The sequence below is a fragment of the Drosophila serrata genome, unplaced genomic scaffold (genome assembly GCF_035046125.1).
Source record: "Drosophila serrata isolate PLE 108 unplaced genomic scaffold, ASM3504612v1 contig_295, whole genome shotgun sequence".
Taxonomy (NCBI): domain Eukaryota; kingdom Metazoa; phylum Arthropoda; class Insecta; order Diptera; family Drosophilidae; genus Drosophila; species Drosophila serrata.
This window is the reverse complement of record NW_028257193.1, coordinates 1,401,313-1,418,423: the sequence shown is the minus strand read 5'-3', so window position 1 is coordinate 1,418,423 and position 17,111 is coordinate 1,401,313. Positions and strand designations below refer to the sequence as shown.

The 17,111-nt window shown below is 37.2% G+C and overlaps 1 protein-coding gene across 5 annotated transcripts in view; it reads right to left on the bottom strand.

Moving 5' to 3' along the window:
• The window catches only part of Irk1 (Inwardly rectifying potassium channel 1), a 31,439-nt gene that overhangs the window by 9,478 nt on the left and 4,850 nt on the right, over nucleotides 1–17,111 (bottom strand). The window contains exons 1-2 of one of the 5 annotated variants that reach the window (XM_020961669.2): nucleotides 10,592–10,829; nucleotides 7,884–8,485 (exon numbers count right to left, since the gene is read on the bottom strand). In XM_020961669.2, the coding sequence (XP_020817328.2) occupies nucleotides 7,884–8,275 (392 nt within the window). In that variant the 5' untranslated portion in view covers nucleotides 8,276–8,485; nucleotides 10,592–10,829. Of the gene's footprint in view, nucleotides 1–2,726; nucleotides 3,784–7,883; nucleotides 8,486–10,253; nucleotides 10,830–17,111 lie in introns of those variants that run through there. The other 4 variants (XM_086837033.1, XM_086837034.1, XM_020961673.2 and 1 more) reach the window with 4 other exon arrangements.

Genomic DNA, 17,111 nt, shown 5'->3' with positions numbered 1-17,111 from the left:
GTAAATAAAGAAATTAAGCTCTCTTTTCTTTCACCATTCATGGCAAATACCAAACAGATGTATCAGTTTAAATATTAGCGGAATAAATGTGAAACAGCGGATATTTGCAGATGAAGTTATCGGTGAAATGTTCGATATTAACTGGAAAAGTATCTGCCAACAAGCGCGACAGGTTTTTTGGTATCTGTCGTGATCGTGAGTCACCTGGCTTATGGAAAGATATATTCGGGGCTTTGAAGCCAAGCCTCAGCCTCGATTTGAGGTGCTAATGAAGGCAGTAGTATACCTTATCATTTGCAATTCAGTTTATCTGCCGCAATCGTGGCCTGCGACACTTGTAAATAATACCGGCAAGAGGAGGAAGGAGCACACACGCACGAGAGATAAACCTGGCAAATATTATGGCCATGTGACAACGGGCCAACTTGTCAGCAGGTCTTGGCAAAAAGAGGTTGCTCAAGAAATGCCAAAAAGCAGGGGCGGCAGGGAAAGTCATTTACCTAGAAGCGGTGGGCATGCGCCGCTTGTTAAGCTAATGATTACACGCTTTCTGCACCTGAAGACAATGTTCGCGGTACAGTCTCATCAAAGGGTAAGGTGAGGTGAGGAGAGGAGAGAATCCCTCGGTTTATGGCTCTGGAAAGCTGAAAGTCGTTAAATTGCGGCGACACTAATTGGTAAAATTATTTCACGGAATTTCATTTTAGGGCAAACTTTTACTTTTGCTCAGGGTTACTTTAAACTTTAAAATTAAGTAAATAAAAAAAGGAAGGAACCTTGCATTTTGTTATGGAATTATGGGATCGGATCTTAAAAATATCACATTTTTTTAATCAATATTTATCAATATTTCTATATGACAATTTATTCGTAAAATCAAGCTTTAAAAATAGCATAACTTGGCCAAAAAGGCATTAATTTCAATTCGGAAATCATCTTAATGCTAGTTTTGAATGGGTTAATAAATCTGCATACTCAATATAAAATTTAAAAAAATTAAGAATTTTGCCAATTTTTGAAAATTTTAATGAAAAATTTTGGAAATTTTTAAAAATTTGCAAAAATTTATTTTTTGACCAAGCCTAGCTAGTCGATCGACTCCGCTGTTGATGCTGATCAAGAATATATATGATTTATAGGGTCGGAAAAGAGTCCTTTATAGAGTTTTAAGCTTTTAACTATAATATTAAGATACTCGATTTATAAGATACATTTCTTCTTTAATACAGCTGCTCAAAAGCTACTGAATTACTTAATTCCTATTAGCTCATACTCTTGCTCTTGGAAGGTTAACTTCTAATTAAATATTTATTTAAATAGAATTTAAATCACACTTTGAGCCTTGACCTTCTTTGCCATAACACCTGAAAATCCCCAGATAAGCAATATACTGATAACTGGCCTAATGCCACTTATCTATGGCACTAAAGCCCAAATAGTTATATATTTTTGGACAAAGTAAATAGCCAAACAGAGCCTCAAAAACCAAGCAAACAAAGAAGCGTGGAGCGATTGCAGGTATCTTAAGGTGGAAATCCTTACCAAAGCCCAATTGTTAAGAGTGTGTGTGTATGGTAAAAAGGTAAATTGTTAAATTGGTAAACTGGTATCTTTGGTAAATTGGTAAATAAATGCACGTTGAACATTTCTCGACCCGGCCTCCAGTTTATTTATAAAGGTAAAATGCCGGCATTTAAATTCCGCGGGCATTGCGCACCTGAGTGCCAGAGAGGGAGAGAGAGAGAGAGAAAAACAGAGCTTCCTGTGAGAGGGATCGAAATCGAATTGAGGTGATCTGTCATGTGGCCTGCTCTTATACACCGACACTTAGCAGCTGTTGCAGCATGGCGTATACTTATTATAAGAGTTCGGTTGCCATGCCGTGCTTTTTGTTTTGTTTAGCTTTGTTTTTGTTTTTATTTATATTTTTGTATTTTTTTTTTGTTGGACTGTACACTGCAATAACTCAGATGCGTTACCTTGCTCTCTGTCTCTGTCGCTGTCACAAGTTCACTTTGCGTTCGAGTTCAATGCAAGACAAACTAGTTTTCTTTTGTAATTACTGTTGTAATTGCTAATGTTTTTGTTGTTAAATGAAGCACGTGCTGCTTCTTCTTGGCTTTCAAAACAATGCAATTGGAAACCTGTACTTTGCTTAAGAGCTACCAAGTGATAAATGAAATCGTTTAGCCAACACACAGGCACACATTCACATGGCTTAAACACGGAAAGAAATGTGGTTATTAATTAAAAAACAGTCGAAAGGGATTAATTATAGAAAATTTAACTATAAAACGAAATAGCTTGAGCTTAAGCTTATTATTAAAATATGTTCGGTATTAATGTCTCATAAAATGTAACATTTCTAAAGCATTTACAATTAATTTGAGCAATTTTAAATCCATTAAAAATTTATACGTTTATAGTTTTGCCAATTTAAAGAACCATTTCTTAAAAATTTTCATTGTTTATATCTTTAAATAAATAATTCATTAATAAACGATTAATTAGCAACACGAAATTCTACAAATTCGTATGTATTATTTGTTTAAGTTAATTTATGACCTTTTAAATCATATTCATTGAAAAAACAGTCTGAGATTTAGGTTTAATGAATTAATAGCCATCAATCGATCATTTCAAATTTGTTTGTATATTTTTGTGTGTGTGTTTTCTTGTTTTTGCGTAGAGTGTTTGTGTGTGTGTTTGTGTGTACTGCCACTTACTCGTACATGGCATCCACGAGATCGCGCTCCCAGGTCATCAGTCGCTTCATTTTGCACGAACGAAAGGATAAGCTCTCCCAAGGATGTTAACAACAATTAAGGGATGCGGATGGGATTCCGGTTGGATTTTCTATCCGCTGACGGAACGGAGCACGCGCTGCGTTGTATAACTTTGGCTATGTAAATCTGTGCTTCTGCTGCGGCTCTTTGTTGCTCTCTGTTTGGTTTTTATGCGACAATTTTGCGCCGATTTCGATGGCAACTGAAATGTAACGGCAACAGCGGCGTCGACGTTGGCAGCAACAGCGGCTGAGCAGCGATGTTGTGAGGTGACAGCTCCTCCCGCACAACAAAAACGATATAAAAGCGCGGCAACCTTGGCTACAGTTGTTATTGTTTTTGGTTATTATAATTTTCGCAGTTGTTGGATTTATAATTATTATAATTGAAAACAAAAGATTCGAGCACTTTTCAGATTAACTTTAATACTGTCGACGAAAGCGGGTGACGTTATCGCTGGCGATGTGTGTGTGTGTGTGTAGGGTGTTCGTGTACTGTGAGGCAGGTTTCGGTTGTTGTTGTTCTTATTTTGTAAACTTGAAACACCAGCGAAGTTTATTTTTTATGGGTTTTGACTATTTATAATTTATATTCCCCCTTCCACTTTGCTGCGCTTTATCACAAATGCGTTCTTTTCGTGGTGGGAAAGGCAAAAATTGTTTTTATTTTGAAATAAACAAAAGCGCTCATTATATTCACGACAAACGCTCTGCGTAGAGCAGCACACACGATTTGAAGAGTTTTGTTAGTTTGTTGAATTTGCTAGTTGGTAACGGTAAACGCGCTCAGTAACTGATGTTTTAACGGTGTTCCATTGGCCAATGAGCCTCGTGTGTTGCACGAAATGCGTTTAAATAAGCTCTGTCTCTCTGGGCGATCTTGCAACGGGAGAGCAAGCACTCGAGAGGCCGGGGGAGAGCAGGTGTCAGCGAGAGAGAGAGAGAGCGCACGGCAGGTGTATAACTTTCTGCGAAGACGGCTAAACTCAAACTGAAATGCTCGGTTGACAGCTTTGTTGCTTTTTATTATTTTGAGTTTAAAGTGGAAGACGCGATAGCAGCGCAAAAGCAGCGGCAGAGGCAAAAGCAAAGCAAACACAGAGTGACAACAGCGTGTAGCTAAAATCACACACACACACACACACATACCAACTGAGGGGGACAAACAAACACTCTCAAGCATGAAATACAACAGCTGATAAAATTCTCTCGATTCTCTGCTTTTGTGTAGAGATTATAATGAGCGAGAGAGAGAGGGAGAGAGGGAGCCCGACAGGAAGCTCCACTCTCCAGACGGCAGACTTAATTCGCCCTTAAATCAAGGCAATTAACCCGGCCAATACGGCGAGTTCATAAACAGTTACATCCCCTGACAGCCGATCGTTGCCATAAATTGCCATAATGCCGCAGCACACAACAAAACAAAAGACAAAAGTTAAGCATTCAAGTCGTATAACAATCAAGTTTAAAGATTTTCGCCAATTAACTCGCATAAAACTCAATTTATAACTGCAGTTTCATTAGTGTCACATACATATGTGTGTAAATGTTTATGCACAAATATATACATATATAAACATTTAGTGGCATCTTCGCATATATTAGCGTACTAGCCCTGTTGCCATATGCGATAATCAAATCGGGCACGTCTGCTTATTCAATCACGATTCGTTCGTTAGACGATTAGCAACTGGAAATTGGCAAAAATAAAAACTTTAGTATCATCGTAAGCAAAAAATAGATTCCACAATGCATGTGACCATTCCTGACGAACATCCCGTTACGTTCCACCTTCTGCATTTCACAAAAATTTATAGCCACCTTTTCGATCGCTCTTTGATATTTGAGTTATCAGCGTGGAGCCACTTTGCACACGACCAACTTTTAGTGGCTGTACTTATTTCCAGGCGGTACTTTTGTAATCACATGATGGAAACGTGGACACATGGACTCTTTGTCAATGGAATGGCTCAAGTCATCAAGTATATAAGGTTCCTGGTACTAAATAATCCTTGATAGAAGGTCTAGAGACAGGTTTTCTTAAAGGAGAATCAGTATCAAGTATCACATTGTAAAACTATTGATTAGTAGGTATTTTTCCAGGAAGTTTTTGAAGGGATCAATCTATCAATAACTTTTAAATACATTATAATAATCCTAGATTGATAGTATTCTTAACCAGGTGTTGAAATTAACAGGAAAGGTGAGGTAAGGTATAAGTATCTCATGATTTTAGGTAGTTCTAAAACTTTACTTGACAAAGCCTTATAAACAGACTTATTATAACTTTTGTGACTAACCTTAAACCTCATAAAATACCTATTAAAATGCACTTAAATTTGATAAGTGATTGTTCTATTAAAACATTGTTATTGCATTTTGTAAACCGTTCTATTGACCAACTATTTTATATAATTAACTAATCTTTGGCCATATTTAAAAGTTAATTATACATACAAGTGAAAACTATAATTTAATAAACTATAAACAACTGTGTCACTCTTAGCTCAAACACGCGCGCAATATTAGTTAATATTTACAAGGGCTTATAAAGCCATTAAGTTATTCTGGCACTTTCCCTTGATCAATTTACAACATTTAAGCGATAATTGACTGTATAGATCTTTGCCCTGCCTGAGCAAAAGTGGCCATAATCAACAATTGCCGGACGGTGATTCCACGGGGAATTATCAAATGGATCTATCATAATAAAAATAATTAATTTCGCTGAATCGTGAGCAATCGGTCGCAGACATTCGGACAAGATCGAGTGGCGCACGATCGGGCCGAGTAAATATTGGCCAAATCAATTGCCGGCGGAAATGAGGCAAATGGCGGGAAAGCGGCAAACCGGGAGTGTTGTGGTATAAAAATCAATCATACGCACCGTGGGCCAAGCAGCCAGCAAAGAAGAAAGTGTGTCGAATGCGCTACAGGGCATAAATATCACTCAAACACTCAACTTAGCTATTTATAGTTGGCCCGAACAATCGGAACATAACTCGCAGCATCTATATACATAGGAAATCCCCTGTGGTTCTGGCATTTGGCCAACCGAAATGAGTCCGCCGTTCGAGCATTTAACACGCTCTTAATTAACTTATGACCAAATAAAACCAATCGAGTATTGAAATTTGAGGCTCCGGCATTATGCATTATGCAAATTTATGTCAAGGCAGAGAGGCAGGTGCGAGTCGTTGACTCTCGCTGGGAGAATGTTCTCATAAACAGCTTATGCCGAACTATTAGTTCTCGGTAAACACACACGCGTAATGTCAGGGGCGTTCATTTGGTACTCAGACTCACATACTCACACTCACACTCACACTCGCACTCGGACTCGAACCAACTCTACTCCCAATTAAGTCAGCTCGGAATCAGAATCAGTATCTGAATCTGAATCGGAATCATAACCAGAATCTGTATCTGTATCTATAGCGGAGCTTACACGCTGTGCTAGAAGCAACAGGCGGAAATAATATTTAATTGTCCACCCACTGACGGCGCTCAAATCAAAATAATTCAATTTTGTCATTTCAGGCAATCAACTCAAAAGGTTTATCTCGCTCTAGTGACTCGGTTTCTCATACCACAGTTCCAGTGACCAAAACAGACGTCACCTCCAATTTGCATATCAAAACGTATATCGTATGAGCCATAATATAGCTATCAATGGACTGAGACACGTTTCTTGAAGAAGTAGAAAAAAAGAAACAATCCAATGGGAAGTGCACCGAATGCGGTTTGTTTACCAACAACACATTGCCTTGCAAAATGTGTGTGGGTTCTCGGATTAAGTGCTTTTTAGCTTTGCAAATGCAGATTCTTGGAAACTCTTACAGAATGCACAGAGAAACACTTATTGGCTTTGCGATGAGAAATATAGATTTTAGGGGTATTATTATTATACATATTTTAAGGGAAATTGTTTTTGTTGCATGACTGAATACTTCTTGGAAGCTGTGGCACAATTTATTAAGAGAGTGAAGCCGTGGACAATAAAATTCCGAAAAGAAAACACAAAACCCTGAAATAACATTCTGAGGAAATACGTATTTGTTATGAGATAAATTTAGCTCAAATCGTACATTTCAGCATCTCTTTAATATATATAATAAATCGTTTTTGTTCTCGAAACTATTAAGAGTAAGTATCTTAAAAATGTTAATACAGTGAAAAAGTATTTGCTTTTTAAACTGAAATACTGCGGATGTTTACTTTCTGTGCTAATAGCTTTACCAATATAGCAATATGGAATTAATATTGATTTTAAAGTAAATTGCAAAACTATTTGGGATTAAGTAGTAGCTCTTGGAGCTGAATTTTTAGATCAAAAATTATATTTTAAAATGAAATCCCTTCTTTTCCACAAACTATTTGACCAACATTGCGTATGCGTAATATTATCCGTTTATCAATATTAATTTGAAAGTAACTTGCTAAACTATTTAGAAAATAAATACCTGCTCTTATAAATAAATTTTCATCACATATCTGCCAATTTGAAAAGAAATCCCTTGTTTACCAACATCTTCTTTACCAACGGTGCGTATGAGCAATATTATCTGTGTATCAATATTGATTTAAAAGTAACTTGCAAATCTATTCTAAAAACAAATACTAGCTCTCAGAGTTATATTTTTAGCTCATATTTTCACGTTTTAAAGGAAATCCCTTGCTTTTCACAAGCTCTTGACCAAAGTTGCGTATGAGTTATATTGTCAGGGTATTAAAATTGATTTTAAAGTAACTTGCAAAACTATTTAGAAAATAAATACCAGCTCTCAGAGTTATATTTTTAGCTCATATTTTCAAGTTTAAAAGGAAATCCCTTTTTTTCCACAAACTAATTGACAAACGTTGCGTATGAGTAATATTATCAGTGTATCAATATTGATATATATTATATAAGTAACTAGAAAAACTATTCAAATGAACAAACACTAGCTCTTAGAGTTATATTTTAAGCTTAAATATTACATTTTATTTCAACTCCTTGACCAATGGTGCGTATGAGTAATATTTTCCATTTACACATTACTCATACGCAGTGTGGGCCACAAATAATCTTATCTGTTTTTTTTTTTGTCTCACTCACCTGGTCAGTGGTCCCGGTGATTCGCTAACGGCTTTAATGGAGCGACGAATCTGTCGATGGAAGCTGCCCAAAATGGACTCCTTACGGGAGAGCTGAGTACCACTTCCGCTCGATTCCCCACCCGTTGAATTGATATTAGAGGCATAGGTTGATGTTCGCTTGTAGGTTTCCTCCAGACAACCTGCTCCTGGCTCTGATGCCACGGCAGGCGTAGTGGCTGCCACCAGCTGGTCCACATTCAGGGGAGTGGTCTCCTTGGAATCGTTGTTATTACCACCACTGCTCATCTTGACTATGCTCGGGGCATTGGCCTTATCCTTATCCTTCGGCAGGAGTTTGGCCCAGGCATTCTCACCCACCAAATCCAACTTGTCCACTATCATTTTTGGCATTGACTAGTTACTGCTCTAAGTTAATTACTTTATTAATAGCTGACTGCACTTTGAGTGCTCACTTTGGTATATTTCGCAAGGGAAGGGGGAATCTTCGGGGTTTGTGTTATAAGGGAAAGTTTGAGTAGCTATTCAGGGCGCGTTTCTTTTCCAGTCTGGAACCGTGCGAGCCAATCATGGATGGTTCTTTGCTGACGGCCACGTTATTATCTGCAACCAAATTGGAACAGAATAGACACAAATGCGGATTAGAGCTTGGTTTATATATTGGAGAAGTTATCAGTTGGAATATTGTCACACCGCCCACATCTCATTATTAAGTTAACATTGTTTTCATGGCGTTATAATATATTTTTTAACACACTTAACAAAGTCCTAAAGTTCGTCTCGAGTCTGTGGTTAACCAATTCGTGAACTTTAATTCACGGTTTCGCTTTACAATCTGTCTGGAGGTGCTCGTCTCCATTGGGAACGAACTGGTGAAGGGAGAGCATACTGCGGTGATGCTTTAGGAAAAATTTGACACAGCTATGCTTTAATTTCCTCAATTTTCACAGAGAAATGATATAATATTTGCAGTTTTTAGAGGGATATTTTGGGTATCGGTTTATATTAAGTCTTGGTCTTAAGCAGCTTTAATTTTTTCCGAAGTTTATCAATGGTTAAATATAACATTCTCTATTTTTAACTAAATAAAATTAATATAATTTAATTAATATAATTTTTTTTCTATTGTTACTATCTGTAAATTTTCATATTAAACCTTTTCTAGACACACTTTCTAGATGTCTATTATTATAATAAATTTAGCAGTACTTAAAATTGTTCACCACACTATTAAAATTAGTCATTTCGATAAATCAGCAAAATAGTATTATATTATTTCATTCTATTTATGTTTTCTTTATTACTCTGACTCATTAAACTCAGGCACAAGTTTACAAATTTTTCACAATTTCTCTCATTTATGGCACTAAAAATAATTTGATATCCTGTTGTTTTGACCAAAGTTTCCCTACTGCGCTGCAATATTTTTGGAAAGATTTTTGCATTCAATATTTTTGGCAAAATAAACATTTACACTATCTCGCTATAAACTGATGCTATATATTGTTTATAAAGTTCGGTAAAATCGTAGTCTGAGCGGGATGGCGATAGCGGGACATAGCTGGCTGGAGCGAGTGGGAAAACGTTATGCTCATAAAATATATGAACGATAATTTCGTGCATGTTTTTTTTTTGTTGGAATATTTCCATAATTTCATATTTCAGCGCTAAGTTTTTTTTATGCAAATTAAATGCCGTCAACATTTTATTTTCAGGTTCTCGCCGAGGTGCGAGACCATAAACGGGAAGCAAAAAAAATAATAACAAAACCGTTTTCACTCGGAACACTCCACATAATTTCCCCAAAAATATATCTAGTTTATTTTATTCAAACTCTACACACAATTCGTTGCTTAAAAGGTCCCTGGGAATATTTATGAGAAATATTTATAAATTATATTTTTCAGGGGTACGAATTACATTGTTTTCACTTGAAGATGTCTTTATATTTTGACTTTCTTTTAAAAATTATGTTATTATCATTTATAGTACTCTAAAATTTTAATTTAATAAATTGGTTTAGAAACTAAACAATCTCACAAAACATTATCCTTCAAGGCGTTTAGAAATAATATTTATGTTTAAAACATTTATGTCTCGCTTTTATATATTTTATTCAGAAGTCTTCCTACGTTATGGTATTTTTTTTTATGGCTTGCTATTTTACTGCAGATTTTCAACACGAATTGCCAAAAAAATTATAATTTTATGTGAAACTTCACCCACACAATTTGTTCTTTTGTTAATTTCTGATATATATATTTTTTTTTTCGATACAAAAATCCAACAATCCGTTTTTATTTTATGCACATCACTGAGTTTTCCTTGAAAATGTTGTTTTTGCAACAATTTAACTCGAAACTTAACCCACACAATTTTTCTTCCTTTTTTCGGCCGTGTACCGTTTTGTTATCAACGAAATACCCGCGACTTTCGTTCGAAATTTTCGAAAAGCGAACCGAACGCGCGACTTTCAAAGTGGACCTGCTAGGGACGAGACGAGACTGGAGACTGCCGTTGTATTTTGATTTCGGTCTTTTTGCTTTTTTCGCTTGCCTTTCAGCTCGGTCGGCGTACGCACGCGCACAACGTGGGAACAAGTGCGAGCGGGATGGGCGGAGGGATTTTGGGTGGAAGTGGATGTGGGAGGGAGATGAACTGCCAGGCGACAGGTGGAAGAGAAGTGGAGAAGCGGTGGAGAGCTATTACCGTTTGTTTTTATTTGAATTCTTTTGTTTTTTTTGCGCCTCCGTTGTGAACGAGCGGCGTTCGCAAATTGACTTGGCGCTCGAGTGCGCGTTGCCTGTTTTATTATCCAAAAGTGAGCAGCAACAACAGACGCTGCCGCAGCAGCACCAGCACCAGCAGCAGCAGCACGCAGCCGCCGCCGCCGCAACAACTACAACTACAGGCACGACCGGTAGCGTCATCTAGCACACACATTTTTATCGAGTTGTTAGCCAAACGAGGCGTCGCTGTTGCGTCGGCGTTCGCTTCGGACTTCGTCGCCAGCGCTCGGCTCTCTCCTCCGCCCTCTGCCCCCTTCCCCTCCCCCTCCCCCACACAGCTCCCCCGGTCTGTTGTTATTATTATTATTGTTTTTGTGATTTTGCTTTGCTTTACAGAATTGCCAAATCTGTCATAAGGTCGCCGGCAGAGTCTGCTGCTGCGCTGCCGCTGCTGACTAACAGATGTTGGCGCCATGTGATTGCCGGCAGAAGCTTTTGTAGAGAAAGCGGGACAAGGGGGCAGCGGGGGGTGCGGAAGAGAGCGTAATAGGTGGGGAACCCTTTTCAAGAAGTCCACGGAAAGTGCGCAAAAGAAGAAGATCCCTATCAATAACAGGGGCGTTCTATAATTATGATCAAGAGGGTTTGAAATATAAAGATCTATGGCGCAAATTTATTTGTAAGATTTCTTAATGTTGAAATAGATCTCTGGTTTATCCTCCAAAATATGTAAGCGTTGTAAATCGCTAAACGCCAAGAAGTAGGCAATATTTTATATCAAAGTACTGTAGACGACTTTGATTTTAGTCTTCTTATCCTTTTATTTTATTGTTCTTACTATTTTAGTGTACTTTGGCTACAAATCAAGGTTTGGCACTAATCATATAATAAAAACTTATTTTATATACAAAAAACATGAATAATTTTCTTAATACCTTTGAATTTACCTATGTAAGTATTAAGATGTCGAATATGAAATATATCATAACTAAGCCAAAAATTCATTAATTTCAATTCGGAAATCATCTTAATGCTAGTTTTTATTAGGTTAACAAATCTGCATACTCAATTTAAAAATTTAAAAAAATTCAATATTTTGTAAATTTTTCACAATTTTACCCCTTATAAAATATATATAAATTTTCAAAAATTTTGGAAAAAATAAATTTATGCCGGAAATGGCTAGATCGATTCGGCTGTTGATGCTGATCAAGAATATATATGATTTATAGGATCGGAAAAGACTCTTTCACTAAGTTTCAAGCTTTCGACTGAAAGATAGGCTTTGCTTAACTAATTGGTACATAGAGCGCTCTCCTCTGCGATTCTCAAGTCTTATACTTAAGCAAGGCTCTAGCTGGAGGAAGTTTAGTTTTCTTCTTCTTCTTTTATATAAATTACTTATTTAGTGCTTGGTGGTTGATAGACTTTGATCAAGTGGATGTGGCAACCATGGCTAGATCGAGTCGGCTGTTGATGCTGATCAAGAATATACATGATTTATAGGATCGGAAAAGACTCTTTCACTAAGTTTCAAGCTTTCGACTGAAAGATAGGCTTTGCTTAACTAATTGGTACATAGAGCGCTCTCCTCTGCGATTCTCAAGTCTTATACTTAAGCAAGGCTCTAGCTGGAGGAAGTTTAGTTTTCTTCTTCTTCTTTTATATAAATTACTTATTTAGTGCTTGGTGGTTGATAGACTTTCATCAAGTGGATGTGGCAACCATGGCTAGATCGAGTCGGCTGTTGATGCTGATCAAGAATATATATGATTTATAGGATCGGAAAAGACTCTTTCACTAAGTTTTAAGCTTTCGACTGAAAGCTAGGCTTTGCTTAACTATTTGGTACATAGAGCGCTCTCCTCTGCGATTCTCAAGTCTTTTACTTAAGCAAGGCTCTAGCTAGAGGAAGTTCAGTTTTCTTCTTCTTCTTTTTGTGTGTTTTTTATATAAATTACTAATTGTGTGCCTGGTGGTTGATAGGCTTTGATCAAGTGGATGCGGCAACCATAAAAATTATAGTTTTCTTAATTAAGGTAAGTCGTTTATAAAATATCTCTTGATTATTGAAACCAAAACAAGGCCCACAAAAGTCAAGATACATGAAAATATGGTTTATATTAAATTATTGTTTAATTACTATACCCTTGGCCGTGTTGACTAGCTTATTATTGATCTCGAAAAGTCTTTGACGAGCGGGGAAATGGTGTCATTTATTTGTTTATAGTAAAGTATATATATCTCTCGAAAATAGTTTATTCAACACAACTTACTAAACAAAGAACGAAACAATGGTGATGATCGAAACTGCTCAATATAAAATATAAATTTAAATAAGTTGATATATATTTCTAAAGCAAATTTTCAAGAATTGGTATGCTTTTAAATAGAAGAAAGTTAAAATATTTCAAGCAATGGCTTGTATATAATTTTTGCAAAAGTAAGTTTTCAAACAAAAACACGCTCAAAAAATAAGGATTTTAAGTTTGCTAATATAAGCCCATTTAGCATTTTATTTTTCTTATTTGTTACCTTTTCCTTTATCAAAAAATGGGACATTTCTGAAAAATTGTTTTTTTACCCGGAGAAAGCTAGAAACTATAATACCCTGCAAGGGTAGGAAGAATTTTTATTTTAAGTGTTTAAATCCCTCTCCCCTGAACGATGCCAATCAATCAGATGTCACTATCGTAAATTGACAACTATGTATGTATGGTAGCTGGTGTGTTAACCCCCAAGTGAAAAGTTCACATAGATATATGGCCCAGTGATAAAGAAATGTCGGCTGATAGTGTCGCACACAATTTGCACCGTAAATCCTTCACTTTTTTGTCCGTTTCTGCGATGAATCCGTCTTTGTTCCCTGTCTTTTTGTTGTTACTCGGTTAACAAAGTTTTTCTAAGCGCTTTGTAACACGAGCGAAAAATTAAATTACACTATTACTATTTGGTGATTAAAGGCGTCATACAAACGATATAAAAAATATTCATTAATCAGGCTACTAAGGTTAGCAATTATTAAAGCTGATTTCTAATGTCTGAAATCAGGCTTATATGATTTTATGACTTTTTAAAGTTTATTAAAATTTTACTGAAATATTAAATTAATAGCTAATTATAGTTACAATCTTAGTATTTCTCTATTGACTTTGTTGTGAGTCTGTACACCTTTTCGCCGCTTTTTACACCTGTTCGCAATCTTGTTCGCTTGTAGCGAATGCAAACACAATCAGCGGAAAGTGCAAGGTGTCACATGCCCATGGAAATGCTGTGGAAATACTAGCAAGTATGAATACAAATGCAAAATGTAATGATTCATTGTGCATCCGAATAATACGGACATTACAGTAAATGGGTAATTGAATAGGTGTTCGGAGCGGGACAATCACGATTTCAATTTCGGCAGAATGGAAACAAATTAGTTAGGTGTGCTTAATTTAGCCCAGGTCTCTAGTATTTGATTTGTGTCCAATTTTTGATTAATAGTAGCGCTTACAAGGCACGTGTCACAGAGATCATTAATGCTGTGAGGTAAACAAATCACACAGAGTTTCCAAAGCAAAGGCAAAGTTAAGCCAAAAATAAATCAACAAAATTCCATGGAAGTAGTTATTAAATGTAAATGATACATTACACAACATATGATAGTTGTTTTTCCTGCTAAAATATATAGATTTTATAGCTAAATCACTCTCAGAAACTTTGTATTATAAGTTTTTAGTGTTAATTCATGTTATGTTAATAAAATACTTTGTAAATTTGGCTTCCATGCATTCACACAATGCACTGACCACTGGCCACCTCTGACGTCAATGAGTGAAAAACTTAAACCAAATATTCCATGCACATTGGAATGGAAATGAATCTCAGACATGAGATTTATATATATTTGCTGGCATGCCTCTGAAACTGCCCTGTCTAATAGCTGGCACATTGCGGTGAATAAATGCTCAATTGTCTTAGATACAGATCTTATTATATAATTGCGTGGAAAGGGAACGGATTTGGTATGATGTGTTATGTGTGTGTGGGCAGAGCAAAGAACACGAACCAGTTTCGAGTGTGCCAATTAGGCAATCCAGCTTAAGTCTCGACTTCCCCCCAAAGCCCCCAGGAATATCTTTAACATTGTGACATGTGCTGAGAATAATGTTTATACACGGTGGCAAAAAAGGGGGTAATCTATAAATTAATATGGTATATTTATAAACCAATAAATAACAGACAAAACCTCAATTTAAATGTTTATAAAAAGACTTGTTTTCTTTATCATAATACTGATATTTTGAACCCTGAAACACCTTAAACTGGACTTTTCTCCCTCTGCAATTGTTTAGACATAAGCTAATTCTGCGTAACCACAGCTTTATTGAAAATTTGTGCATCCGCTTATTTGTCAAGGTCGTCTTTACAGGATGGATTTTTTTGGGGGGAAGCAGTCCTTGGGGGTATGCCATCAGCTAGATTGAGTTATTTGCATGAGAACACACACACGTGGCCATAACACGGGTGGAGTACATGGTGCACGTGGTGGTGCTTCACGGTAATGTAATCCCACTCAATGGGCCATGCGAGAATCTCCAGCTCCACAATTTAGCTACCAGATTTTAAAGTAATCCTCTGGCACGCGCCAACATTGTTTATTGAATACTAAGGAGGAAAGCAGACTAATTCCAACAGATAAATATGATAAGAAAGTGCTTGATATTTTAATGGGATATAAATTGAGATATAGAAAAGGGGATTAGGGGAGTATGAAATACATGCAAGCATTGATTACAATACTAAACAAGTAATAGTGATGGTAAAGTACTTTGTAAAATATTTTCCTATCAATTAGCAATCCTTACTTATATCCCTTTCCCCCTTTATAATTTCCTGTTGGTGTCCAACTAATGCACACCTTTGGCGACCTAGTTCCGAGTACTATTTGTGACTATTTTTAGCCCATAACTTTGCAGGTGAATTGAGGCCTTGGCTAACAAGTTGCATGAATTGGAGCTGACCAATAACTGAGTGCGGACACGTACAGCTGTTGGGCCAGCAGTTGCATTAAATCGGTTGCATTAGGCATGGGGCATGCGGCATGGGGCAACTCTACAACCTGCAACCTAAGCGCCAGCTTAGCCAATGCATGTCAATGTCATTGTGTGCCGTGCAGTCCAGAGAAATTGAGAGGAAAGGAATGAGGGGTCAGTTCTATGACGTCCTTCGTTGACCTCTCCTGGGCGGGCCATTGAACCCAACGTGTGCCTGGCATCGCATGACATGGCCCTCAAAAGTGGGCTAACCATGGACTGCCATTTGCATGCCATCCTGGCCAGGAGTGACCTAGGACACGGGATGCCCGTGAGATGGAAATCCTTCTGTGGCCAGAACGTGCCTGCAAAGCTGTGGGAACCAAACTTAAATAGATTTTTATATTTATAGAAGACAGCTGAAGATTTACTGGCCAAATAAAAGTCAGCACTCTGAGTTGACACAGCAAATGGAGCCTTCAAAGTTAATTGGCAGTTCGTGATGTTTCCCAAGGAGAGGAAAGGAAATCTGAAGGAAACCGGTGATAAATGCTAAACAATTTGTCACAGGATTAATTTCCTGTGTTCTTTAAGGGATTCTGGCCCTCCTTTTCATGAGTAGAATCTTCAGCAGAGATTAGTTTTCAAGAGCGAAGGAGTACTAAAGTACTTTAAGGGGTATTACCAAACTTAATCATTTATTAGAAATACTCGATTCTCAATAGCAACTGATATGACTTGAGATTAGCGTTACTTTTAAGTGTCCCCGGGAACATTTTCTTATTAATTCAATCCAATGGACGTCATGCAAGATCCCATAATCCAAAGTAATCTGAAGTGCAACTTAGCGGTCACTTTAATGTTAATGAGCCCTCGGTAATGGGAATTAGGGGAATCTTAGACAAGTTTTACGACCAGCCACAGCTGACTTTGGTAAGTCATCTCATTTTCATGGGAGTTCAAACACGAATAGCATTTAATTCCAGGGGTAAACTCAGGAAATGCCCAAACGATTATGACATCGACCATGTTGGGCTTACAGTAAACAATCGTAAGGAGCTGGGCGATATCTGACAGGCTTCCCTGACAAGAGCTCTATCCGTGTCCATAAATTCAGACTTGCGACGGTCCCGGGCTTGTTCACTGTCACAACCGTATCTATATATGTATCTGGCCCAGTATCTGTATCTGTATCTGTATCTGGATATTCGTGCCGTTCACATGTGGCACATGACTACTGTTGACTGAGCACCGCTTTTCGCGCTGACAGATTCGCTGGTAAATATTTGCAACGATTTACGGCACTTGACATGGACTTATCTGTTCCTTGAGGGGAAGAGAACTATGGAGATCCAGGTATGGCATCGGTTTGTGTGTGGTGTGCCTTCATTTGAGAGATGTTTAATTAGGTCCAGACATCAGACTGCGACTGTTTGGCCTGCTGGCTGATTGGTTTATCTAAAAAATGCTCCTATAAGT